The 25,798-nt window shown below is 36.9% G+C and overlaps 1 protein-coding gene across 1 annotated transcript in view; it reads left to right on the forward strand.

The window, feature by feature from the left end:
* The window catches only part of TTC17 (tetratricopeptide repeat domain 17), a 107,109-nt gene that overhangs the window by 26,930 nt on the left and 54,381 nt on the right, over window positions 1–25,798 (forward strand). Inside the window, exons 3-15 of the mRNA XM_051966259.1 lie at window positions 1,481–1,650; window positions 2,900–3,011; window positions 3,250–3,381; window positions 5,518–5,627; window positions 6,959–7,103; window positions 7,651–7,790; window positions 8,788–8,948; window positions 10,698–10,810; window positions 15,010–15,156; window positions 19,291–19,406; window positions 19,559–19,724; window positions 22,724–22,801; window positions 22,931–23,155. Of these exons, the coding sequence (XP_051822219.1) occupies window positions 1,481–1,650; window positions 2,900–3,011; window positions 3,250–3,381; window positions 5,518–5,627; window positions 6,959–7,103; window positions 7,651–7,790; window positions 8,788–8,948; window positions 10,698–10,810; window positions 15,010–15,156; window positions 19,291–19,406; window positions 19,559–19,724; window positions 22,724–22,801; window positions 22,931–23,155 (1,815 nt within the window). The remainder of the gene's footprint in view (window positions 1–1,480; window positions 1,651–2,899; window positions 3,012–3,249; window positions 3,382–5,517; window positions 5,628–6,958; window positions 7,104–7,650; window positions 7,791–8,787; window positions 8,949–10,697; window positions 10,811–15,009; window positions 15,157–19,290; window positions 19,407–19,558; window positions 19,725–22,723; window positions 22,802–22,930; window positions 23,156–25,798) is intronic.

Here is a 25,798-nt window from a genome sequence, read left to right on the forward strand (position 1 = left end):
TATTTGCCAGGCTCTCTGATAAGTGCTAGAATCACAAAGAAAAGAAAAAACACTGTCCTTTCCTCCAAGGATTTCCTTTGTTAATATTTAATGTAAATAACTAGATATGGTTCAAGATCTTTGCAGAGTAGGTGGAAATGTCTCTGAAATGGGAAAGGCTTTAAATGCAAAACTATCCATGGAATCTTGGTGGTAATATTGCATTAGGGTGGGGAGGATGGGACATGTCATGTCTATGCTTTAGGGAAATGATGTTGGCAAGCTGAGTGAATGAATGGTGGATTAGAGAGATAAGAGACTTGAGGCAGGAGACCATTTAAAAGACTATTGCAGTAGTCTAGGTGAGAAATGTTGAAAATCTATCCTAGGATGACAGCTGTGTGAGTGTAGAGAAGGAAATGTATATTAGAGGTGTTGCGGAGTTATCAATAACTAGATTGAATCTGGTGTTAGTAGGAGGAGTAAAGGATGACCCCAGGCTTTCCAGTGTGGGAAGGAGGATGGTGCCCTTGACAGTCAGAGGAAATGGACTACAGACTTTAAGATAGGGATCTTTTCTCTAAAGGTAGAGAAAAAACTTTAAAAGGAAGCAAATCTATGGTGGAGACTGGAGTAGAATTGCATTTTGGAACTATAAATGATGTCCCAAACCCAAAGAGGTGGAGCAGAAGCCCAAGATCCAGAATTGAGATCTCTGGACATTATCTCATTGCTTTTTATGAAGTGCATGATTTTAAGAGCAGAAATATGATACTGGGGGAGAAAGAAGGAGAAAGAAAGCTCTGATTTGATTATATTATCATCATATATATTGATCGTAAACCAAACAATAAAAACTTTTTCATTTCTCAGGGGAAAAAGATTTTTGTTTTAGGACTTTTTCTGTGCACAAAGAATAAACATTTCTGACCCTTCTCTGAAATAAAGACCTCCTTTCCATAGCTATTTATTTGTTGCTGCCATCCATTATAAAGCATGTGATAATATTCATTTTTAAAATCTCTGAATTCTGTTTTATTTGTATTTATGGACTTCTTAATTTTTTTGTCTTGAATTAAGATCACTTTCATCTGGTTTATTTATCTTGTCCTTGAGCATAGGGCCTTTAGTAAGATCCCACTACTTCGGAATCTGTCATAAAATTGGCGGGGGGGAGGAGAAGGTAATGTGTGTGTACATACATATGCACATCTACTTGCACATGCACCTGCACTATAACTATGTGTATATATTTTACGTATTGTTGCCACCCTCCCCCACCAGAATTTGTTATTGATTTAGCAATCAGAGAATAGGACTAATCATGGCATATGCTTGCCTGAGGAAATCATTGTAACTCAGTGCATTCAAAAACAGTAGCATTCGCCAAGCAAAAGTGGTAAGTAAAAATGCTACCTTCTCCTCATTTTAGTCCATTGTACTGTGCTGGTGGTGTACCAACTAAATATATTCCATTTCTATTTTCATTTCATTTCAACAGAAACAATTAGTAGCTCAAAAGATTCATATAGAAGAGAATGAGGACAGAGATACCGGCCTGGAACAAAGACATAATAAAGAAGATCCAGACTGCATAAAAGCCAAGGTGCCTCTTGGGGATCTAGACCTATATGATGGCACATATATCACCTTAGAGAGCAAAGATGTCAGGTAATGAGTTACCCATCCAGCTTGGAGGGTGAATGTCAAAAGATAAACATTCTTTCTCTAAAAACCACAGTTTTATTAGAAATCAAAGCCTTATTTAAGTCACAGATGTTTGCTCTCACTGAAATTTCAAAAACCTAAAAGTAGCACATTATATCACAGATTTCCATGATAGTGTACTTGGGCCAGATTGGTTTCTTACACATATAAGTGACCTTCCCTTATCTCCATTCTTGGTTGGTTTTTCTCTTCAAGTAGTGTGACGATTTGTTCGAAGCCTAATGGGACAGTTTCTCCTAAGTTGGAGCTATCCATATAAAATAAGAGCTCTTAACCCATTTTTCTGTCATTGATTCTTTAACAGACAGTCTGCAGAAGCCCATGAACTTCTTCACAAAATTATGTTTTTAAGTGCTTATAAAATATGTACATTTATAGAGGAAACTGATTATAAAAATGGCTATCAAAAATTTATTTTTTAAATTCACAGCCCCAGGTTGAAGAGCCTCAATTTTGTTTTAGTTGACATGGAAAATTTTTTTGGCTGACCAAGTTCAGATCATCAGTTTTGCTTTTACCTTTGGGGCCAGTCAGAATTTAATTTAGGTTTCAAAATAATACCAGTGCAGTTAATTTATATGAAATCCATCTGAAGTATCACTATTTCTGTTGTCCTTACTAACATCCACTAATATTATTGAGTGCCCTTGGCATTTGGGGTCAGTCTTGATGTTGAGGACATATTATCTTTTCACTTCACCATCAGGGGCAGACTATTTTAGCTTAAGTGTGGGGAAGAATTGTAGTATGTTGTGGATATGCGCAAGCAACTGGAATATTAAAATGAAACATATCAATAAAGCTTATCATCAAATAAAACCAGCATTTCTCCAAAAGCTAAACCATAATTATAGCCACTAGATCTTGTTGGATTTTTCTCTCAGTAATGCTCATATAAAAAGGATAAATTAAGTTTAGCCAGTAAACATTCCCAAAAACTGTTGCTGGTGTTCTTTATTTCAAATATTATTTTTTGCCATCCTTAGCCCATCATCTTTATTTTAGATTCTCAATCTGTGATCCTAAGAACAGCTGTGTTGTTAAAAAGACGTGAATGTGAACATACTGATTAGAGGTTGAATTGTTGTAAGGTTGTAACTTAACTAAGGATAAAGGTCAGCTAACAAAGCTCTTTTAGTGTTTGTTTGATAAGCGCTTCTCAGATTGCCTGACATATTTTTTTTTATTCCAGCCCCGAAGACTATATAGATACAGAATCTCCTGTTCCTCCAGATCTTAAGAAACCAGATTGTACAAAAATTCTAGAGCTTCCATATAGCATACATGCTTTTCAGCACTTACGAGTAAGTAGAAAATGACAAGCTTTTCTGTCCAATGCTCATTTTAAAAAGGCTCATTCCTTGTATTAAAAGGATCATATTTCAGATTTCATTTTTTTCTACTTCCAAAACAATTTTATATAACTTGCCTGTTTTTTAAATTACTTCTACCACATATACTAGTTTTTAACAAGTCATAGCTTTTAAATTGCTTTCTATTTTTTCTATATATTTTGTAATCCTTTCCCTTCCTTTCTTACAGGGTGTACAAGAAAGAGTTAATCTTTCTGCACCTCTATTGCCTAAAGAGGATCCAATTTTCACTTACTTATCCAGACGATTAGGAAGGAGTATAGAAGACATAGGTCACCGCATCCATGAAGGGCTAATGAAGGTGCGAGTTCCCACCCAATTATTGCAGACCCCAAATGACTAGCTCTTTTGCCCAATTACCTTTCAACATTTGCTCTTTTGGAACTGGTATTGGTCTTCTGGAAAATAATTATTTCACTTTCATTTGTATAAATAGGATAATTGTTAATGTTGCTTGTGTATGTCCAATGTCTATTGGACATATGATTAACTAAAGACCAAGGGTAGAAAGTTTTGATAGTACAGATTTTGTTTAACACAGATGGCATTGGAAGGTGAAGAAAGGTTTGTTTGAATTTCTTAAATTGATACCCATAAAGCAAAATTTTATTGCAGTTAGTAATATGACTTATAGATTAGATTTTTATCTTCAGTTAGAAAAACAAAAGAATTTTCATTTCAAAAATTGAATTTTTCATATTCCTGCACATAGGATGTAGGAACAAGAATATCCTAAAATAGAACAAACTCCATAAATACAAATTTCTCCTGGTTTTTGTGTGTGAGAACTACTACAAAAGAGAAAAGTAAAATAGGTCTTAGTTATTTATATGTAGCATTCAGGAAAGCATAGATATTTGATAAAATTCATTAATATAGAAGGGTAAAAAGAAATTTTATTTGACTTTCAAATGTATTATATGATTGCTTTTGTAACAGAATTTAACTTCCTAATTCTGTTTTTCTTTAGCTAATATTAAAATTCATTTGCATTCCATGAAAACACACCAAGTTTGGCAGGAGCCCAGGAATGTGATGGGTAATGAGGGGAAATTGGCCCAGAATTGAAAATATTTCTCAGATGATTGCATGTATATAGCTGAGTGGACTATTTAGATTAGCCTTGCAAAGTAGCATAAGCACATAACCCCAAGACTGAAAGAATTAGTCTGGGTCCAAAGCATAGCAGTTGTCAAATGTCTGAAAAACTTTTAATTTGAAGTGAAACTGGTTACATTTCTTTAAACAAGTGATGCCCATTCTTATCAGGTTTATCATTATAACATTAACACATTTTGAAAGAAACTGTTGGAAAATCTGTCAGCAAAATGATACATTTTTAGAATTTTTTTTAAAAATTGCCTTTTTAATCTCAGAATTATGTTTTTGGCCTATCTAGACCAATACAGTAATTCAAAGAGAGATCTGAGCATTTTGAACACGAATATAGGACTTTACATTATTAAGCTTATATTGCTTTATATTTATTTATATTACTTTTCTTCTATATTACCCCTTCTTTGGGGTAAGAATTAGATAAAAATCAAATGTGTTCTATGAACTCACAGTTTTATTGATTTGGAGGAAAACTCCTTAAGGCCATTGATAAAGAGGCTAGGGACAAAACTATATAAACAACAGCTGTATAAATGTAATTTCTCTTGACAAAAAATCTTTATTCTTTATCAAACCATGCATATCCCTTTATTACATGGGACTGCAGAAGGAATACTATGTGTCTCTGTTATAGATTTATTAAGACAATAAATCCATTAGATTTTCGTCGTTCAGTGTTATGAATCTTAAATGGTTGGTGTTCTAAAATCGGAAAAGCCAGCTGGCTTTTGATGAGCTTTTGTGAACCAGCTTAGTTCTGCTAAAATACTGCATCTCTCACGAAGCTTCAAAGATATATTTTAAGAGAGCCATGAGGTTTGAATTAGACTCTAAACATACCTCTGATGAAATTTCTTCTATAACTAAACATTTAAGTCTATATGTATTTCTTAAACTCCTAAATCTGTGTTAAGAACTTTGCTAATCACTGTTCTTACAAAAGACAAATATGAGATAGTTCTGCCCTCGAAAAGCTTCCATTCCAATGAACAGTACGTTCCTATGTAGTCGGGCATGGATTACACACCATATTTTAGTGAAACCCTGATACACATCTTACTTCAAGTTCAAGATAATTCATAACATTTATCTACCCTTCTAGCAATCAGGAGTATTTCTTGGCAGATCTCATCTATATATGTTGTCTACTTTTTTTATGGCACACAGTGTTTAATTAGCCTTTCTATTGTCTGCCTTGGCAGCTTGCCTTGCATGGGACTTCACAAACCCCTTTATATAGAGGGCACTGGTTTAGACTGTTGTAAACTGAAAACTGTCTTGCTATATTCTTTAACTTTAGTGTCAATTATTTGCATTCTAGAACTCTTCTTCCTGGGTACTTTATAACCTGGCCTCTTTCTACTGGCGAATAAAGAACGTGCCCTATCAGGTAGTGGAATGTGCTATGCGAGCGCTCCACTTTTCTTCCAGGTAATTTGCATCCCTTCTGTTTCTCTATTAATCAAGACCAGTAAAGAAACAATATATTAGAAATCACAAGGAAGGATCCCTCTATGGTATTTAATTGAACAGAAACACACAATGGAAAGTTCAAAATGATATGCAAACAGCCCCTTTTGATTTCCAAAGGAAAGATGAACACAGTGCAGAATCTGTCTCCTTAGACTAAGCTTTGTCCATCCAGGGGTCCTGGCAGCCATCCTGGGGAAATCATGATCAGGCTATCAAGTTTAATTTCTCCTCAAGCAGGTAATCCATAGCACATTTTTTTTTTTAACTATAGAATGTGACTACACCTCATGGTGGATGATTCTGAATTTTGTACCATTCCATTCAGCAAACTTAAATCCTTGCTAAATGCAAAGTACCAGGTTTTAGGGAAGATACATAAATGAATAAGCTCTTGTCGCTGCTTTGAGGACCTTCTAACCTAAGAAACTAAAGCCACTGGTGGTGTTGCTGACGTTTGAAACTCAGAAATCATGTAAAAGATCATAACCCTCCCTTTATTAACTTGTCTGTGTAATTATAAAAATGACCCCCTGGAACAAGTTTATTCTCTGGGTTCCTGCTTTAGCCTGGGAAATAAACATAGTGTCAGGATAAAGCCTCTTCTTTTACATCACTTACAGCAGAAGTTCAAAATCTGGCATGAGTTTTTGTAATAATTATCAGGAAAAAAATTACAGTATCATATGAATATCCTAATCTAAAGTAACCTTGCTCTCTTTTAAAGAGTAGAGTTATTTTCATTTCAGAGGGAGGAAGAGTTTTTCCCCCTACTAAAACACACTAGAGTTTTCCTATTAAAAACTCTACTATTAGTTGGAAATAACCCAACCAACGCAATAATCCAGACCTGGTCTCTTTCACTGTATACTGCCAACCTAAATGCTGTTGAGTGACATTTCTGAGCTTTAACAAGACACATCTAGGAACATTGTGGAGGCTTAAGTCCTGATTCTGTCCTTTGCTGGCTATCATATCATTGAGCTTCTCTGAAACCCAGCAATGTATGAGACTGGAGTGGGACATGCCCAGTGATATCTGTATTGTGTACTTCACAAGGCTGGTAGGGGCAAGTGATGAAGCAATTTGAATTATAAAATACAGAATCAGTTTGAGCCAGTGTCATCATTAGTAGCAGTCTTTGCTGATGTCTCCGGCTGGTTTATAGTTTGAATTCTTAAAGAGACTCTGTCTACAGAAAATGGTCTGATTGGTTGGTTGGTTTGTTTTCCACATGCATCATTAAAATAAGGTCGACCTTACCCTCAAACTATCTGTTTCTTCTCTTTCAGGCACAATAAAGATGTTGCTTTGGTGAACCTGGCAAATGTTTTACATAGGGCCCACTTTTCTGCGGATGCTGCTATCGTGGTGCATGCAGCTCTGGACGAGAGTGACTTCTTTACCAGCTATTACACTTTGGGGAATATCTATGCAGTAAATACAACTTTTTAATTCATGAAAAACAAGAAAGGCAGTCATTTCCTTTTCTTTTAGCACTATGACATCTCTCTCCCTAATTCTTTTTCACACTACTGTCCCTCCACTCTTGACACTCACTCATACACACACACACACACACACACACACACACAGTGGAGAGGAACAAAAAGGTTGTTCTTTTCAAATGCTCAACATATTAATGTATTATAATAGTTATTTTAATTAAGTGGATTAAATTCTATTATTTTACCTCCCTCCTGCCCAACCCCTTGACTCCCACCAAAAAAAAAAAAAAAAAAGTGGTTAGCTTAAAGTCATATCTCTTAGAATAGTACCTTCCAGCTGACCCCCCAGTGAACCATCATAACTTCAAGTTGAAAAAACTAGTTACTCATCAATACAGTGATCTTCACAAATTATAGATATTTTTATTAATCATTTGAACTTTGGATAAATTGGGCCATGTCTAATCTAACTTTCCTTGTTTTTTTTTTTTGTTTGTTTTTTCCTGTGTGTGTGTGTTTTTTTCTTGCTTTTTTAGATGCTTGGGGAATACAATCACTCTGTGCTCTGTTACGATCATGCTTTGCAGGCCAAACCTGGGTTTGAACAAGCTATAAAGCGGAAGCATGCTGTCCTATGTCAGCAGAAACTTGAGCAGAAATTAGAGGCTCAGCATAGGTAACTTGGAACAACAGAAATGCTAAATCAGGAATATACAAGGGTAATAAGACTAATGTATATTGATGTCATTTGGAAATGAGTTTTTTTTTTTTTTTTTTAATTTTTTTCTTTTCTCTATTTCCTTTCCCCCAAATACTCCAGATGTAATTGTCATTTCTCTTATATAAAATTATTTGGGGATATGTTGCTTGATCTATAATATATCTAAACTTCTGTTTTAACAAATGGTATTATAGTAGAATTTTGTGTTTTTTACATCCAGATTCGTGAAATTATACTTCCTCTGGGCTATATATGAGCACTAAAGAGCAACACGGCCCATAGGTGAACTGTGGATCAAGTGTAGATTGACCATGATGCTTCTCAGTCATATTTGTTATTAGGAATAGTGAAGAATATGTTTTAAGAATTTGATTTCCATTAAACCCTGGGAGGCCTCTGCAGAAAGCAGATTGGAGAAAAGATGGGGAAATTCAACTGTATGAGCAAGCCTCAAGTAGCTTCCAGTACATTTCCTGATCGCATTCCTGGTCAGATCTTCCCTTCTTTTTCAGAAGAGCGATCCTCTTCACAAAGTGCACTCTTGTAACATGTAAATCAAAACAGCAGAGGCTTAGGCAGAAAACTAACAATGACACAGTCTCTCAAAGATAATTTATGTACATTTGGTCTACTGAGACATGATTTACAGGTCCGCGTTATTATGTATTATTTAGAATGTCTCAGAAACCCAGCAAATCCCATGTATTAGACATTTTATATATTTTCAGTCTACGTCAGTTCTGTGCAAAGAATAGCTGGACTTTTAGTTGTTTATTATCATAGTAATTTCAACATAAAAGTTACATAAGAATCACAATTTTAAAAAGTCAATGAATGTTTTTGAGAACTGAGAACAATTCACATTTAATTGGAGGAGAATTGAGAGAAGCATTGGGCAGAAAACTACTTTATAAAGCTCTGTAACTTTTTCCTGGTGTAAAAACTTTTCAAGATCTCTCCAGCGCACCTTGAATGAGCTCAAAGAGTACCAGAAGCAACATGACCACTATCTGAGGCAGCAAGAAATCCTGGAGAAGCACAAGCTGATTCAGGAAGAACAAATCTTAAGGAACATCATCCATGAGACTCAGATAGCAAAAGAGGCCCAGTTAGGTAAGCTTTTGATTAGATATGATTGCTCAAACTAGATTTGACTTAGGAACCAACTCCTATAGGATTGCTACCAGATGCTTCTCAATGAAGATATTAGGAAACTTCCATCTTTCTTTTTTTGATTTATGTTAAAATAAAAACCTTTGTCTATTGGAAGCTGATGTTATGACTTTTGGTCCCCTTGGAAGAGGTGCCCTATGGCCATATAGCAAAATCAGAGGAGTACTCCTCCAACAAAACTAGAGTATTATTGACCCAAGACCACCTCGGTCTATTCTCTGGTCTTGCCCCTCCAGGCCAGAGGGGACTTCTTAGACTAATTTTATCCAAGGGTCTTCATCCACGGAGGTGCTAGTGAAACCTACAATCCCAAATCTGCTTCCTTAGTACCTCAGAATAATTGAGAATTCCTATTGGTTTCCTTGTCTCAAAGTTCTCCCTACTCCAGTCTGTCCTTCTTACAGTTGTCCAAATGATTATCCAGAAGCACACATCAGGCAGAGTCACTCGACTACCAGTTTCCTCCAGGATCAAATTGTTAACTCTTCTGTTTACAGGCTATAGCACTAACCACCCTTCCAGCCCTATTAGACAGTCTCTGGCCCAGCCATGCTTTCTAACTGTTTCTTACATGTTGCTCCCCATTATCTGTTTCTGGTTTTTTAATAGACTTTCCCCAAAGCCTAGTCTATATTTCCTTCTCATCCCTACCACTTAGCATTCATGGTTTCCTTCAGAGCTTCCTCCCTCAAGTGGTACCTCCTACTTCTTCATTCTCCCCAGTTCCTAGTGCTGTTCCACAAACTCTGGACTACCCCCTCCCCCCCCAAAAAAAAAGATCTACCTTTCTATTTTGTGTCTATGTTTATAGCCTTATAAATGTATATGTGGTCTCCCTCAATAGACTGTACGCTCCATAAGAGCAGCTTCTGTTTCATTTTTCACTTTGTACCCTCCAGGCCATGCACAGTGTTTGTCACCTAGAAAGCACAAAATAAAAAATGTAGAGATTGATTGGATTGTGAGGAAACTCCTAAACCTGCCTTCATTTTCCTTTCCCTTCAGAAGTACCTTGAACTGCAAACCATCTTAGTTATTGCAGATGTGTATTCAACCATACAATGTTGTCAATGATTCTTTTTTTTTTTTTTTTTTTTTTTGACATCCTGGATTATAGACAATTGGCCAAAAGGAAAAAGACTCCAGGGCATTTTGTGCTCAGTCTAAAGCATCTGGTTGGGAACTTGAATTCAACTTCTACTTGAGATTTTTACTTATTGTATGACCCTTTAATGTCTTCTCAGACTCACTTTCCTTAGCTGCAAAAAGAGGGCAATAATAGTATCTGATGTATAGGATTATGGTGAAGATCACATGAAACAGTGCTTTACAAACTTAAAGTGGCATATAGATGTTAATCATCATTATTATAATTCAGACTTAAATATAGTTAAATATACACCCATGGTTTGAATCTAGGTATTTCAGAACGCTGATTTTGCTTTTTAAGATTATTTGTATATAAAGTATGTATGTATGTATGTAAAGAAACTGCCAGGCAATGAAATATCCAGTCTCTTACTGTCACAGAATCATGAGGTTTTAGGGCTGTCAGGGATTATGTGGAGCAAATCTCCTATTTTTCAAATGAGGAAACTGAGCCCAGAACAATTAATTTCCTCCAACTAAGAACATTTTCTCTGTTGTTGACATATTTTTTTCATTTGTGGCCTTACTTTCCCCTCCCAGGGAATCATCAGATATGTCGTCTGGGCAACCAGCAGCATAGCTTACATTGCCAGTGGGACCAACCTGTCCGCTACCACCGTGGAGATATCTTTGAAAATGTAGACTATGTTCAGGTGTGTTCCTTCTCAGTCTCTTCACTACTTCTGAGCTTCCTGAATTTGAGAACACCTTCCTTTTCATGCTTTCCTTATAGCTCAATTGGAATGTGTTCATCTCCGAAGTTTAGGGCTACTTTAGTAAACTCTTCAGCAGATTTTGATTATTCGTTGACATTTGTTTGATTATTTTTGATGCCAAATATTGTTGGACCTCCATGACCCATGTTACGCAGCCTGCAAATTCAGTACAGAAATACTTTCTCATGATCAACTTCATTCTTCATTTCATCCTTGTCTCCTTTGTTATGAGCACTAAGTGGGAGTTTGTTGCAGTTTTTTTTAAGTAAAGCCCCCATCTTCTCCTCTTAATCTGGCAAATTATCAATTACAAACTTGGAAACAGAATTAGCTTCCATCAGGTCTATTTTCTGAATTCATCAGCCTGTTGCTGCAGCCCCAAAAGCCAACAAAACCATTACCAACATCAGTCAGCATTCATCCAACATCTCCTGCATGCAAGACGTTGTCTTTGCCCCAAAAAATGTACAGAAACGTAGGAGAAATTCTGTGTCTCTTGTAATTTACAACCTAATTGAAGAAACAGAATTTAGCTAAGTCATACTGCAGAAGAAGGAAATTATAACTGATTAGAAGTAGAAGTTTCTCTTTAGAAAGGCAAATAAAAAAGTTGGAGTTCATTTTGTCATATGCCCAGCAGCAGAACTAATTTCCAGTGGCCTTCAATTATTTCATGTTAAAGTGGTAGCAATGGGCATTTTAATAAAGTCACTATGAAAATCAGTGTAGCTTATGGTCTAACATCTGTTAGAGACACAAGGAATTCAAAAAATTTCATGAAGAATTCAATTAGACTACAAATTAAATCAACATGTACTTTAAAACTCAATGTCTTCAATGTTAAAGTGGTTCTAGAGCAAGGTAGAGGAGAAAATAAATATGTATACTTTTTTAATGTGAGTCAAGAATGAAAATTGTCATTGTCAAGGGCTTGTGAAATATATGCCAAAGTACCAAGTATATATGATAAATGCTTTCTCCATAAAGTAAGTCAAGAGAAGCTAGACATGACAAGCACTAAAAATTAAATTGGATTTATTTTAATAGATAAGAACGTCATTTCTGAATTTGGGTTCTTTGTGCTGTAAGATCATTGACATTAGAGATTAGACTCAGTGGTTACTAAACATACGTAAGAAGATATAGAGCACTGAGCAACTCTGTGTAATCTGACCTATTTAAACAAGTTATTGAACCAAAGGTACGGGCAACGGATAAATTGACATTGGCCAAGATTATCACCATTTCTTAAGAAGTTTAATACAAATCAGTCATACAATAGAGAGATATTGATGAAGGGCAATGCTGACTTAGAACAGGTAGTTCGTATAGAACATGGGAAATCCTGGGGTAGACAGGAGAAGATCACCATAGAGTGGTGAGGATCATCAGCTCAAAGACAGTGAAAAGCAGTGAAGGAAAAAGCAAGTCTTCAGAAAGATTGGTGAGAGACAATTAGGAAATATTCCTGAAGACACTTTTAAGACTAGAACTAAAAGGAACAAGGAAAATGGAAAAGATCTGCCAAAATTTCTGTACTAAATTCTTTTTTCTTTTACTGGCAGTGCATTTGCCATATTTAGACTCCTACCATCACAGTGTGTGTTACATAAGCAAGTGGAAATTGCACTTAGGAAAAAAAAAATTGAAAGGAGCAATTGGACTAGATCTGTGCACAGAGGTTCTGTGCTGGAAGCTATGTAATTGTGAGGAGGTCAAGGAATTGTTTTTCAAACTGTGAATGAAAAGAGAATTCAAAGGTTTGGAAACTATCTTGGGTCTTACTATTATGGGAAAAGATGAGGGAGGATAGAGCTAAGATACATAATAATCCATCTCTACATATATGGAATATATGCTTGTGAAAGTGTGAGAAGAGTATAGCTAAGTTTTTCTGTAACAAATCATACCTTTTACTCAAAGGTGAGCAATCCCAGATGCTGTGGACGATAAAAAAAGCACTTCAATCAGAAGATCTAAAGAATGTTCTCAGGCTTTTCTCCAGTATCATACCTCCCATGCAAGTGTTGGAATCATACAGTATTCCTTGAAAGATAAAAACATTGGTCCTCTGGATATTAATATTAACCAAGGAAAACCTAAGTGTTTTCCACATTCACAGAGGATGACCAGCATAGAGGTTAATGGAACAAGAATTTTCTGTAGATGATGAGGTCTCTCAATATCTTATTTGTGAATAAAATTCTGTCGACTGAATTAGATTCTGAAATCCTGCATGGCATCTTAAATGAGATCCATAATCAGTCAAAAGAATTAGCTAAACTGTGTACACAGAAAAATCAAGTGGATGAAGAATGCCTGTTATTTAGACTATCATATGCAATTGGATGGGCAAACCGTGCAGCAGTCCTAGGTACTACCTATGAGTTGAATCTAATCACACAGGCGAAGGAGAGCAGGCTGTGTTGCCTTGAGGACATTTCAGATTGCTTCTAATGATCCCCAGCTCCTCCATGGAACAAAGGCTCATCTTTTGTAAGAGTATTCTTCTCAGGGAGGGTCTATGGCTGTGCATAATAGCAGTCTCTGAAGAATTAAAGTTGAGGTGAATAAAGTCTACAAAGCATGTTTTTGATGTGTACCAACCAATATAGGCTGTCAGTGCAGAATAGGAAAGAAAACATTAATGTTAGAGAGCCAGAAAAGGGCTCACGGTGGAACAGCATTACATTACCCAGAAGAATTTGAGACTGGAAGTTGAGGTGTGTTTGTCTTAAAGTAAGAGAGAGGAAGACCCCTGGGACTCTGCTGGCATCCACATAGAGTCATTCATGAAACTTTAGAAAGAAGCTTTGCATTTGTGTAGACTTCATGTTAAGTATTTCTGGGAGTACAGGGACAAGAGTCACACAGGATGAGAAAATGTGGCTAATTGCAGTCTGTCTATGGAAGAGACCCTCACATTGATGAGATCCCAGCTCTATGGAGGCATGAAAACAAAAAGTGAAAAAGGGAATAAATTCTAGGCTTTCAAGATGGGGAAGAGACTTTAAAAGCAGCCATATGTAGCCAGCCATCATCCAGCCGGGTTTCCATAATGGACCAAGTCTTCCATTTAGCCAGAGATTGAATGTGATATAAGCTTAGTCATAGGAAGGAAACAGAAGAGGACAGCTGTATTCTGTTTTTCTCTTATCCCTTTAGCAAGGCTGATTGGAAATTGACTCTAATTAGGATTTAGCCATATTTGTTTTCTGTGCATCACTCCTAAGGAATGTCCTGAAAGAAGCAATGTGCATTATTCATTCCCTTTTAGATAGATATATATAAAGACTATATTTGTTGAATTTGGTTTCTTGCAGTTTTCATGTTCATCCACTTTAATAATCACTTTTAAACTTAAGACATGGCCTGTGAAAGTCTCTTCACCTTTGTGAAATAGACACCTATAAAGATTTTAAAAATACATTTTCACTGATATCTTTATTTGTGATTTCACCGTGCCAGAGAGCCATCCCTTAATATAAAAGTGACAAAGAGAAGGAAAAACAGCTTAGTAACCAACCAGTGCATTGGAAACCATCATATACCAGGATTCCAGACCCCTCTAGGAGAAGCCTTCTCATAGCTCTTTGAGTAAAATTTGGTTTTACAATTTCACAGTATTCCATTTCAATTATTTTGTTTGTCTTTTTCTTTTACATGGAAAAGAATATGTTTTGTGTATTGTTTTTTCAGTTCAATTCATTTTACGTCAGCTTATTTTATATAAATCTTGTGCTTTTCTACATTTTTCATATGCATTGTTTCTTATAGCACAGTAACAGTCTTATTGCATCTTATTCCATTGTATATTTAGTGCATTATTACATTATAACCTGTTTAATCATTCCTGCATCAATGGGTATTTAATTTATTTCCAGGTCTTTGCTGCTACTATGAAAAGTGTCAGCTATAGCTATTTTGGTGTATATAGAGCTTTTCTTTGAGGCCTATTTGTTGTAATAATATCTCTGAGTCAAAAGTGTGGACATTTAGTTACTTTCTTTACATAATTCCAAATTGTTTTTCAGAAGGTTTGAACCAAATCACAGCTCTGCAAACAATGCGTTAGAGTTCCTGTCTTTCTATAACTGTTCTTCTGTTTTGATTTAACCTCTTATTTTATTTTCCAGTTTGGTGAGGATTCATCAACTTCCAGTATGATGTCAGTGAATTTAGATGTTCATGAAAATCAGAGTGATCTCAGCCATTCCTCCAAGTCGTCACCTGTGCCCCACTCTGTTCTCTGGGTTTGGGGCATGGAATCAGATGCATATAGGGTAAGTACAGAGAAAATCTGTCCTCTGAAAGCAGCATTATTGACAATCAATGCAATACAATAAAATGCACAGCTGCAAAGTCTTCTGAGAGCCATGTAAGATTAAAAAGAAAAACCAATATATAACTGTCTTGATGGAGATGAAGTAAGTCCAATATGTAAATCAGTATGATTCAATATATACTCCAATATGGCAAAGCAAAGGCCTAAAGAAAGTGTTTGGAGAAATAGACCATTTACTTTCTATAGAAGAATTAGTACTTCCAGTTCCAGAAGGAAGAGAATTTTTAAAAATTGATGCCTTTTGATTTTCATATCACATTTCCCATTTCTAAATATATTCCTCCCCCATCTCTTGTAATGAGCCATCTCTTGTAACATAGATTAAAAGAGGTAAAAAACAAAACAAAACCAAAAAACCCAGCTCAACAAAATCAACTCTGTCTGATAATGTAGATGCAATATTGTATACAATGATCTCCTATCCATGGGCAAAGAGATGTATTTTACTCTTATTGATATGAGGTATAGGTATATCCCTTCCTTCTCTCCTTCCCAGGAGAGGCAAAGTTGTATTGTTTTGGTATGGTTTAGATTTGGGGAGGGGAAGCACTTTGGCCTAACCAAGTCAGTATATCATTCATGTCAGATAGTGTATGTCACATACCTCACCCACATAGTTCCTCACCTCGGCAAAGAGAAAAGATAGTCCATTTTCTCATCTTTTCTTGGTTAATCTTGATCATTATTATACAAAATTCTTTGTAATCATCATTTACAATATTTTCCTGGTTCTGCCTACTTCCTCCATTTTTGTCATTTTAATTGCTTTATTTTAGAATTTGAAATCTAATTTATTAGTTTGACCATTTTTAAGAATAATAATAGCTTTTTATTTTTCACAATAGATACAAAGATAGTTTTGCAGAATCTTTCATTCCAGATTTTTCTCCTTCCTTCTCTCCTCTTCCCTCCTCAGGACAGTAATCCAAATTTAATCCAATATAGATTAAACACGTGCAATTCTTTTAAACATATATTTCCACATTTATCATCCTGCACAAGAAAAATCGGTTCAAAAAGAAAAAAATGAGAAAGATTTAAAAAAAAAAAACCACCAAAAAAAAGTGAAAATACTATACTGTGATCCATACTCAGTCCCCACAGTCCTCTCTCTGGGTACAGATGGCTCTCACCATTACAAGTCTATTAGAATTTGCCTGAATCACCTTGTTGTTAAAAAGAGCCACATCCATTACAATTGATCATCACATAATCTTCTTTTTCTTTGTACAATGTTTTCTTTATTCTGCTCATTTCACTTGGCATCAATTCATACAAGTCTCTCCAGATCTTTCTGAAACCATCCTGTTTATTAATTGTTTCTTACAGAATAATGATATTACATTACATTCATATACTATAATTTATTCATCCATTCTCCAAATGATGGACATCCATTCAGTTTCCATTTCCCTCTTACTACAAAAAAGGCTACTACAAATATTTGTCCACTTGTGTGTCCTTTTCCCTTTTTTATAATCTTTTTGAAATATAGACCTGGGAGAAACGCTGCTGGATCAAAAGATATGCACCATTTTATAGCCCTTTGAGTATAGTTCCAAATTGCTTTCCAGAATGACTAGATCAGTTCATAACTCTACCACCTGGTATTAGTATCCCAGTTTTCTCACATCCCTTGCAGTATTCATGATTATCTTTTTCTATCATCTTAGCTATTCTGAGAGATGTAAAGTGATACCTCAAAGTTGTCTTAATTTGCATTTCTTTGATCAGTAGTGATTTAGAGCATTTTTTTCATATGACAAGAAATGGCTTTAATTTCTTTGAAAATTGTTCATGTCCTTTGATATGAACCCAAGCCACTAGGGAAACGGCTTGTATTCTTATATTCTTATAAATTTAACTCAGTTCTCTATATATTTTAGAAATGAGGCCTTTATCTGAAACACTGGATGTAAAAATTACCACTCCTCTCCCCTCTCCCCCAGTTTTCTGCTTCTCTTCTAATCTTGGCTGCCTTGGTTTTGCTTATACAAAAACTTTTTAGTTTAATATGATCAAAATTATCCACTTTGTATTTTATAAGAGCTCTCTAGCTCTTCTTTGGCCATAAATTCCTCCCTTCTCCACAGATCTCAGAGGTAAACTATTCCTTGTTCTCCTAATTTGTTTAAAGTATCACCCTTTATGTATAAATCATGAACCATTTCAACCTTATATTGGTATAGAATGTTGGGTATTTCTCCCAGTTCTTTATAGTTTTTGTTTTATACAATGTAGCATTCTTTCAAATTTATGTACCACAGTTCCTAGTTGATGGATATCTATTTTAAGTTCTTTGCTGTTAGAAAATGTGTTACCTTTAATATTTTGGTACATATGGCACCTTTTTGTCTTCTTCCTTCTTGAAAGATAGATCTATTTCAGTCACTTCACTGAAGATAATTTCAAATTGTTTTCCAGAATGGTTGGACCAGTTCACAGAAACACCAGCAGTAGAGAGCTTAGCAAGAGTAAGGTTTTAAAGTCAGAGATATTAAGAACGTGTTCTAACACTGGGGAAGAATAAGGGTTGTTTGAGGGAAGCCTGTACAAACATAGAACATGAAGAAAGGAGCCACTGGGGCTACTTGTCATGCTTCTTAGGAAACTGGGGATGGCAAAGCTCAAGCTCAAGAGTTCTGAGCTGCACCAGGCTAAACCAATTGGCTGCCCCTGATAAGTATAGTATTACTATAAATGAAGAGCCCTCAGGAACACGGGAGGGAGGAATGGGTTTGCGTAAGGAAGGGCAAGACCTCAAGTTGGAAAATGGAGCAGTTCAAAGCTCTTATGCCAGTCAATACCAGAGTGGTACTGGGCCTATTAGTGGGAGCTCTGCTTCCAGCCCGGGCAAAGAGGGAGATTAGAAATAAGAAATAGACAGAAGAAAGGAGAGGCAGAAGGAACCGCAAGTTGACAGAAGAGAGATAGAGGATTTTTAAAGGAGATAAATGTACGTTAATGTTCCTGAGATTGATTAAAGCCAGATTATGGAGGGCCTGAAGTACACTTCAACAAGGCTAACAAGAGAACCAGAAGATCTTTGGGAGGGAGGCTGATATTGTTAGAACTTGCAGGTGTATAAAGCACCTTTGGAAAAGGTTTGGAAAAGGGAAAAACAAGTCAGAAAGATCATTATGGGGCTATTTGCAACAGTCCAAGGGATGTGGAAAATCCTGCCTTCACCTCAGTGACCAAAAGGAGAATATTTTCATCAACAGACAAAGAAAAATAAGTAGGGAGCATATGTTTCGGGCAGAGAGATAAATAATTCCATTTTAGATGCATTGCATTTGAATTACCAGCAGAACATCCAGGCAGAGACATCTGGCAGATTTAGAACAATGGGCCTGGAGCTCAGAAGGTTTCTTTGCTGGTGCATATTCGGCCCCGAGAACTCAGTGCAGAAAGATCCAGATTCTTCTATTCAATCCATGACAGTGGATGAAATTAGAGGAATTGTGTATTAGGGCTGAGCAAAGAAGCTTAGGGGATGTCTACAACTAGAGAACCAGAGGAGGATAATGAACCAGCAAAGATGAAGAGCAAAGACCATACAGAAGAAAGACCCCAAGGGAGCAATGTTACCAAAACTAAGGAGGAAGCATTGTGCGGGGATAAGTGGATAAGTGCTACATGCAGAGCTCTGAGTATCATTAGTCATCTTGCCAATGAATTTAGCCCAGTACTTATCTGTGCTTCTTCCCAGAAGTTTGGGAAAGGTTACAGAATGTGAATTTAGATACAAAAACATAAAAATGATTCGGTCAGAAAACATGCATTTCTCCCCATGGTCATTTCAAGCATAGAAAATATTAATGATGCCAGCTGTCATTTATGTATGCAGCATTTTGAAACTGGCAAAGGGCTTGTGTGCCTTTATCCATTTGACTGAAGCACCTCTGCTCAGACAATGCCTATCAGCCCAGAATGAACTAAGAGTTTGACATGGTGATATTAATATGGTTCCACAAAAGTAGTCTTCTTTCATCTAGCTCTATTTTTGTTAATTTATTAGTTCATTTTAGGAGGTTATTGGGATAAACTGATGGGAAACTTCCTTTATTAGGACAAGCAGCATATTCTGTGGCCCAAAAGAACAGACTGTGCAGAAAGTTATCCTGCAGTCCCTCCTGGTGATGAACTGCCAACATATTTCTTGCCTCCAGAAAATCGAGGATTCAGGCAAGTGATGAAAGATCGGTCAAAGCATTTGATTTTGCATGATTGATAATCTGACCCCAAGCAGGCAATTGCGTTGAATTGCCAACCTTCATTTGAGAAGGAAATATTTGTTTCCCTAGTGACATAAATGTTGTTTCCTTTTCTTGTGGCAGGACTCGAACAGCGCTGGATTTAGGCCTTTTGGGAGGAGAGGTTCATTCCCCAGACTGCGCCTCTGCAATTGGCCTTCGAAGCAGCCAGACTCCATATCTTGAATTCAAAGAACTAGACAGTCATCTGGATCTGAAATTCAAGATGCCAGATGACTATGCACGACAAGTAAGGCAGGCTTTGTTTGGCAGTAGCTGCTTTGATTCTGACTGGCTTTTCTTTATCATCCTCTGCGGTAGAGTTTTGGGTGGGACAAATGCTAAGTAGGCAGCCCTTGAAGCAGAGGGTCACAAACCCTGGGAGTCAAGGGAGGAAGACAAAATAGCCCGTTTCTACAAATGCCCACAGATGCAAGGAGCTGTAGCCTGTGTAGGTTCCTAAACTTCTTCCCTTTGGCCCCAAACATCAGTAGGACTAAAATGTCTGTCCCCATTTTCCCAGCCTTTTGCACCATCAGGTCCCAAGTTTGGGGAAGTAACAGAACTGTTTTCTCTAAATCACATGAAACTGTCTATAGGCTCCTGAAGTAAGGAGACTCCCTATCAGCTGGACAGCCTGTGGTATAAGAAATATTAATATTGTCATGTGTCAAGAGAGCTCTGTGCACCAGGGCGCCGCTGACTGGCAGGGGGTGGACTGGCCAGCATCATGGCATTGCTCAGTCAGAGAAGATCCATTTACACGCAGCCTTCACCCAGATAGATACCACATAATCTGAGTTATGTAGCAACAGAGAAGCAATTGCAAATTAATAGAACATAGTTTAAGGTAAGTACTGTGGGTAATAGTAAAAGAATAATAGATAGGAAGTGATGTTAATCATAGATGCATGTTAACTAAGAATATGACTGTTAGACTGTGGGCTTCAGATTAATGTCCAAAAAGCTTCACATAGTTTTATCATATCAGGTATCGAATGCAGTTTTGTATATTAGTCACTTCTTGACTTTCAGGCCATCTATGGATCAAAGCATTGATAGGATACTGTTCAAATTTGCAGCTAAAACAAGCATGGAAAAACTAGGGGAAGAGGACCCCAAAAGAATGCCACAGACTAGAGCATTGAAATAAATCAAAAATGAACCTTAAGTCTTAGATTTGCATTCAGAAGTTGCCAACTTGAGATTTGGGAAGTTTGGTTATCTAGCTGTTCCTAAAGAAGTCCTGGAACTGTTGATATGGTACAAATCCTATGTGATTCGTAGATGTGATATGGCTTTCTACAAAGCTAATGCTATTTTATGCTGCATTAAAAGAAAAAAAATCTAAAAAGTAAGGTGGGGAATTCATCCTTTGTACAGAGTTGCCATCAGCACTAATGTCAATGAAAGTGGTCAAACACTAGAATGGGCAGCCTTGGAAGCCAATTGGCTCTCCCTCACTGGAGGTCTTCAGGCCAAGACTGGGATGTGTTGGGTATGATTTAGATCTGAATCCCTTCTAGTCTTCAAATTTTGTGGTTCCAGTAAAAGAAGAGATGTGCTCAATCAGCTTATTGATTTCTTTCTTTGGTAAAATTTTACTGATAATCTTATATTTTTCCATCACCTACTTTTTCTTAGTTTTTCCTGCTTCTCTTACCTTCCCAAGGAACTATTACTTACCAAAAAAAAAAAAAAAAATTTTTAAGGAAGGAGAAAGAATTCAGCAGTACTATCAAGTACATCATAAGGTCTGCTGTCCTCCATTGTGTTTCACACTCATTGAATCCATGTGCAAAGAAGATGGGGAATGAGTTGTGTCTTTTCATAGCTTTTCCTTGGGCCCATGCCTAATGTTCATTTTCAGTTATGTTATTTTTCTTTGTTGTATTTATTTAGCTGCACAGTTTGATAATTTCTCATCAGAAGAGTTCTTAAAAATAACCATTTTTAATCAACATATCCCTTAACATCCTTGCTGCAAAGAAGTATGCTCCTGCTAGGATATTTGTGTTATAGCAAAAACATTGGATTTAGAAACAGAAGAGACTTAGAGCTAATCAAAACTTACCTTTTCACTCTACAGATGGAAAAACTGGGGGCCATAGTTCTCATGATTTTGAGCCCTTAGATTCCATATCTGAAACTCTTTTACCATTACCAATAATCCAGCATTGTAAGCATTCCAGGCAACTCACATACTCTTTCTCTCTCTCTCTTTCTCTATTTCTCTCTCTCTCTCTCTCTCTCTCTCTCTCTCTCTCTCTCTCTCTCTCTCTCTCTCACACACACACACACACACACACACACACTGCTTTTAGGGTTTGCAAAATGACTTTTTTTTTTAATTCACCTTTTATTTTTATTTTTTTTAAATAAAGCTTTATTTTCAAAACATATGCATGGGTAATTTGACAACATTGACCCTTGCATAGCCTTTTGTTTCAGATTTTCTCCTCCTTCCCTCCCATCTCCTCCCCAGATGGCAAACAATCCAATATATGTTAAATATGTTAAAATATATATTAAATTCAATATGTATAAACATTTATACAATTTTCTTGCTGCACAAAAAAATTCAGATCAAAAAAAGAAAGTAAATGAGTAACAAAACAAAATGTAAACAAACAACAAAAAGAGTGAGAATGTTATGTTGTGATCCACATTCAGTTCCTATAATCCTCTCTCTGGGTGTACATGGCTCTTCATCACAAGATCACTGGAACTGGCCTGAATCATCTCATTATTGGAAAGAGTCATGTTCATCAGAATTGATCACAACTTATTACAATCCAAGGAAAGAGGTTCAAGTGTTATCTCCATTTTACAGATGAGTAAAGTGAAGTCCAGAGAATGACTGCCCATGTTGAACCAGGAAGTATCTCAGTGAGACTTGAAATCATGTTTCTGGATTTCAGGGACCTTTCTATTATGTCCTTCTTTTCACCTATTTGTGAGAAACCTGCTTCAGTAGACTGTCCCTTTGCAATGGCATGGTAGAAACAATAACGATTCTGAAATCAAAGGGATTGGCTTCACATCCCAATTGTGACACTAAATATAGCCTCTCTGGATCTCAATTTATTCATCTATAAAATGGCAAGGTTCATCTAGCCGTCCTGAGGTTCCTTCCTTCTCTCAGTCAGTGGTCCAAGTCATTATGGGAGTTTGCTTCATTTTTTATCTCCAGGAGCTCCTTTAAAGTTTGTTCCTTGTCGTTTTAAATGTCAGCTTTGTGCTTTTCAGATTTTGCTTTCCCGTATTAATAACTATACTATCACAGAGGATGAAATAGGAACACTCTTATTTCACGCCATCAATAAGGTGAGTAAAGATTATCTTTTTACTTGGGAACGACAACCAAAAACTAAGTTGATCTTTATAATAAAGACCATGGCAGATATGCTTCCACTAATAGGAATCTTTGGGCCATGTGTTTGGTTTTTTCTTTAGCCGAATGAGCCTTTGTGGTTCATGTTCAATGAAGCTGGACTCTACTGGCGAGCCCTGGGCAACAGCTCATTTGCCATCGCCTGCTTGCAGAGAGCTTTGGATTTGGCTCCCCCTCAGCACCAAGACATTCCTCTTGTGAACCTAGCCAACCTCTTGATGCACTACGGCCTTCACCATGAAGCTACCAAGCTGCTCCTCCAGGCTTTGGCGATCAATAGCTCTGAGGTGAGGACTTTTTATTTCTTGGGAACTTTGCATCAGGTTTACTGCCCTCTCCATGGCTGCATTTTTTCAGGCAGTGCCTCTGATTTTCAGGAGCTGTATGGATAGACAGAGGATGTTTGTGTGCATTTGTGCATGGCCATTTGTTTCCTTTTTAAAATGTACGATGCTCACATTGGTACAGTTTGTTAAAGATGGGTTTAGATGAGGCAGAGGACTGCCACCTCTCAGAGCCCACATCTACGTCATTTGAGGCTCCTTTTTTCACAAGACATTGTGTCCTTCTCCTTAATCCCTAGACTACTTTTAAAGCTTTTATCCATGTAAAGCCAAGATTGGCCATAAGAGAAGTTGTGTTGTGGAGGCATTTCATTCATGTTTGGCTTTTCGGGACCTCATTTAGAAGATACTTGGAGTAGTTTGCCATTTCCTTTTCCAGCCTATTTTACAGATGAAGATAACAAGGCAAACAGTTAAATAACATGTCCAGTAAATGTCTAAAACAGGATTTGAACTCAGGAAACTCAGGTCTTCCTAACTACTTGTGCCACTTGTTTGCTCAGGAATAGATAAGGAAATCTTTATTCATCTGTGTCCCTTATTCTCTGACCTGCAACTTCTGAAATGATATTTGATAAGTGAAAGAGTGCTGAAACTGATAAAGTAGGTATGTAAAAAATGGCAACTGGACAGCATGTCATAGCTTAAAAAATAATTGGTTTGAAGTTAGAGGGTTAGAATTTTAATGCTGCCTCTGGTGCTTACTAATTGACTCCAGGTCTCAGTTTTCATCCCTTAAATGGGTATGTTGAGACTGAACCATATCTTAAGGCTTCTCCCAACTCCACATCCTGTGATTCCATTTTTTTTAAGTTAAAGAGAAATCAGCTAATATGGGAGGAGAGTTTTCTCCCCACTATACTATTCAAGTTAGCTCAATCACAAATTTTACAAAATTGGGACTCTTAGTTACTCTCCCTGGGGGAAGGAGGGAGGGGGAATGAACCAGAGGGAAAATCAATATTCTCCTCCAGAGATTTTAACCATGAGATTTACCATCTGTCCTGTCTTTTCTCCAGGGGAGCCCTTCCCCTACTTTGTTATCTTTTTACTTGGAAACCTGAAACTCGAACTCTTGGGAATGACAACCAAAAGCCAGAAGTCTGGACTATGGCGGATACGTTTCCACTAGTAGGAACCTCTGAGCCATGTGTTTGGTTTTTCTTTAGCCAAATGAGCTTTTAATGATTCTTGATGCATGTTATGTAAGTTCAGGAGTACAGACCATTTTTACTGCTGTGCAAGGGAATTTCAGAGTCTTGAATGCTCTACAGATGAGGTATACTACAGCACAAATATTATACTGTTAACTTGGTTTAGGGCAGATTTCAAACCTTCATCTGTCTCTTCCAGGCTTTCCCCTATTTCTAGGACTAGGCTCCTCTTTTGCTCTGACTTTTGAATTTGCTGGCCATTTTTGCTAATTCATCTGACATCCAGCCTTAGACCCAGGTCATAGTTTTGCTTAGCTCCTTAGATTTCCTTGGAAAAGCAGGGTCTTTTTTTTTTTTTTTAATGGATCCCAAAGACACCATTGTGGTTTTATGTTGACATTGCATTTCTCTCATTTGACTGAACCCTGACTCAGCTCATGCCTTCCTTTTGCTCATAGATATTCTGATAGCTTTTCCTTTGTCCTTGAATACAGGAGAGCAAAGTCACCGTTCTGGATTCTGGATTCTTCCCAGGATTTACACTCTCCTTTTTTCTCTAGAACATTTCTGAATCCAGAGGTCCTCCAGAAATTCCAGTTACTTTACAATAAAGAAGGCCTCCTGCAGCCATTCATTGTGCCTTCCAGTAGCCCAGCATTGTGTTAATCGTAGAAGTCCATCTCCAGTGACTTTAAGGAAAAGGTTTTCTTTGAGGAGGAATGGGGGAGAAGAGTGGATATAAAGAACAATATTACTCCATAGATTTGATTAGAGATGTAGGTGAAGTTAATGACTAAAATGGTATTGCTTTTGCTTTGACAGTTCCATAAGGTGTTACCTGGGGAAACTTCAGGGAAAATGTGATGGGGAGTATAAAACATTAAACGTATAAAATAAAACTGCTGCTTCTTTAGCCAGACTGAGTTCCCACATAGCCTCTGGGGATTAATTTTTTTGCCTTAATTAATTAAACTCTACAGGACACAAATATTGCCAATAAATTGAATAATCAAAACAATATGACAATTGAGACAGAATAGATAATCTTTGAAGAGACTATTTTGAAAAAGAAAACTGTTTCAAGTCAGTTAACTACAGGCTCCTTTCTAGGTCAGAAATTGCCTACAGATGAACAGAGCAACCCCTATGTCCTTTCCCTCATGTGTGAATGAGTAACCTGGGAAAGTCACATCACCATGACTCTAGGAGAATTGTGAGGCAACTTTTTTTTTCTCCAAATGGAATGGCATCTTAAAATAATAAGGCAAAGGCAACCCATGAATGCTAATTCCCATTTAATGAAGTAAATTGGCTGCCCCAGCCCATTAGCACGGTCATTATTCTGACTAAGTGTTAACTGCAGCACTTAGTGTCTTTAAGCAAACTCTAGAGATGCTTTGAAAATCCAAGTGTCATACTTGCTTATGGGTTG

Source organism: Antechinus flavipes, chromosome 6, assembly GCF_016432865.1.
Source record: "Antechinus flavipes isolate AdamAnt ecotype Samford, QLD, Australia chromosome 6, AdamAnt_v2, whole genome shotgun sequence".
NCBI lineage: Eukaryota > Metazoa > Chordata > Mammalia > Dasyuromorphia > Dasyuridae > Antechinus > Antechinus flavipes.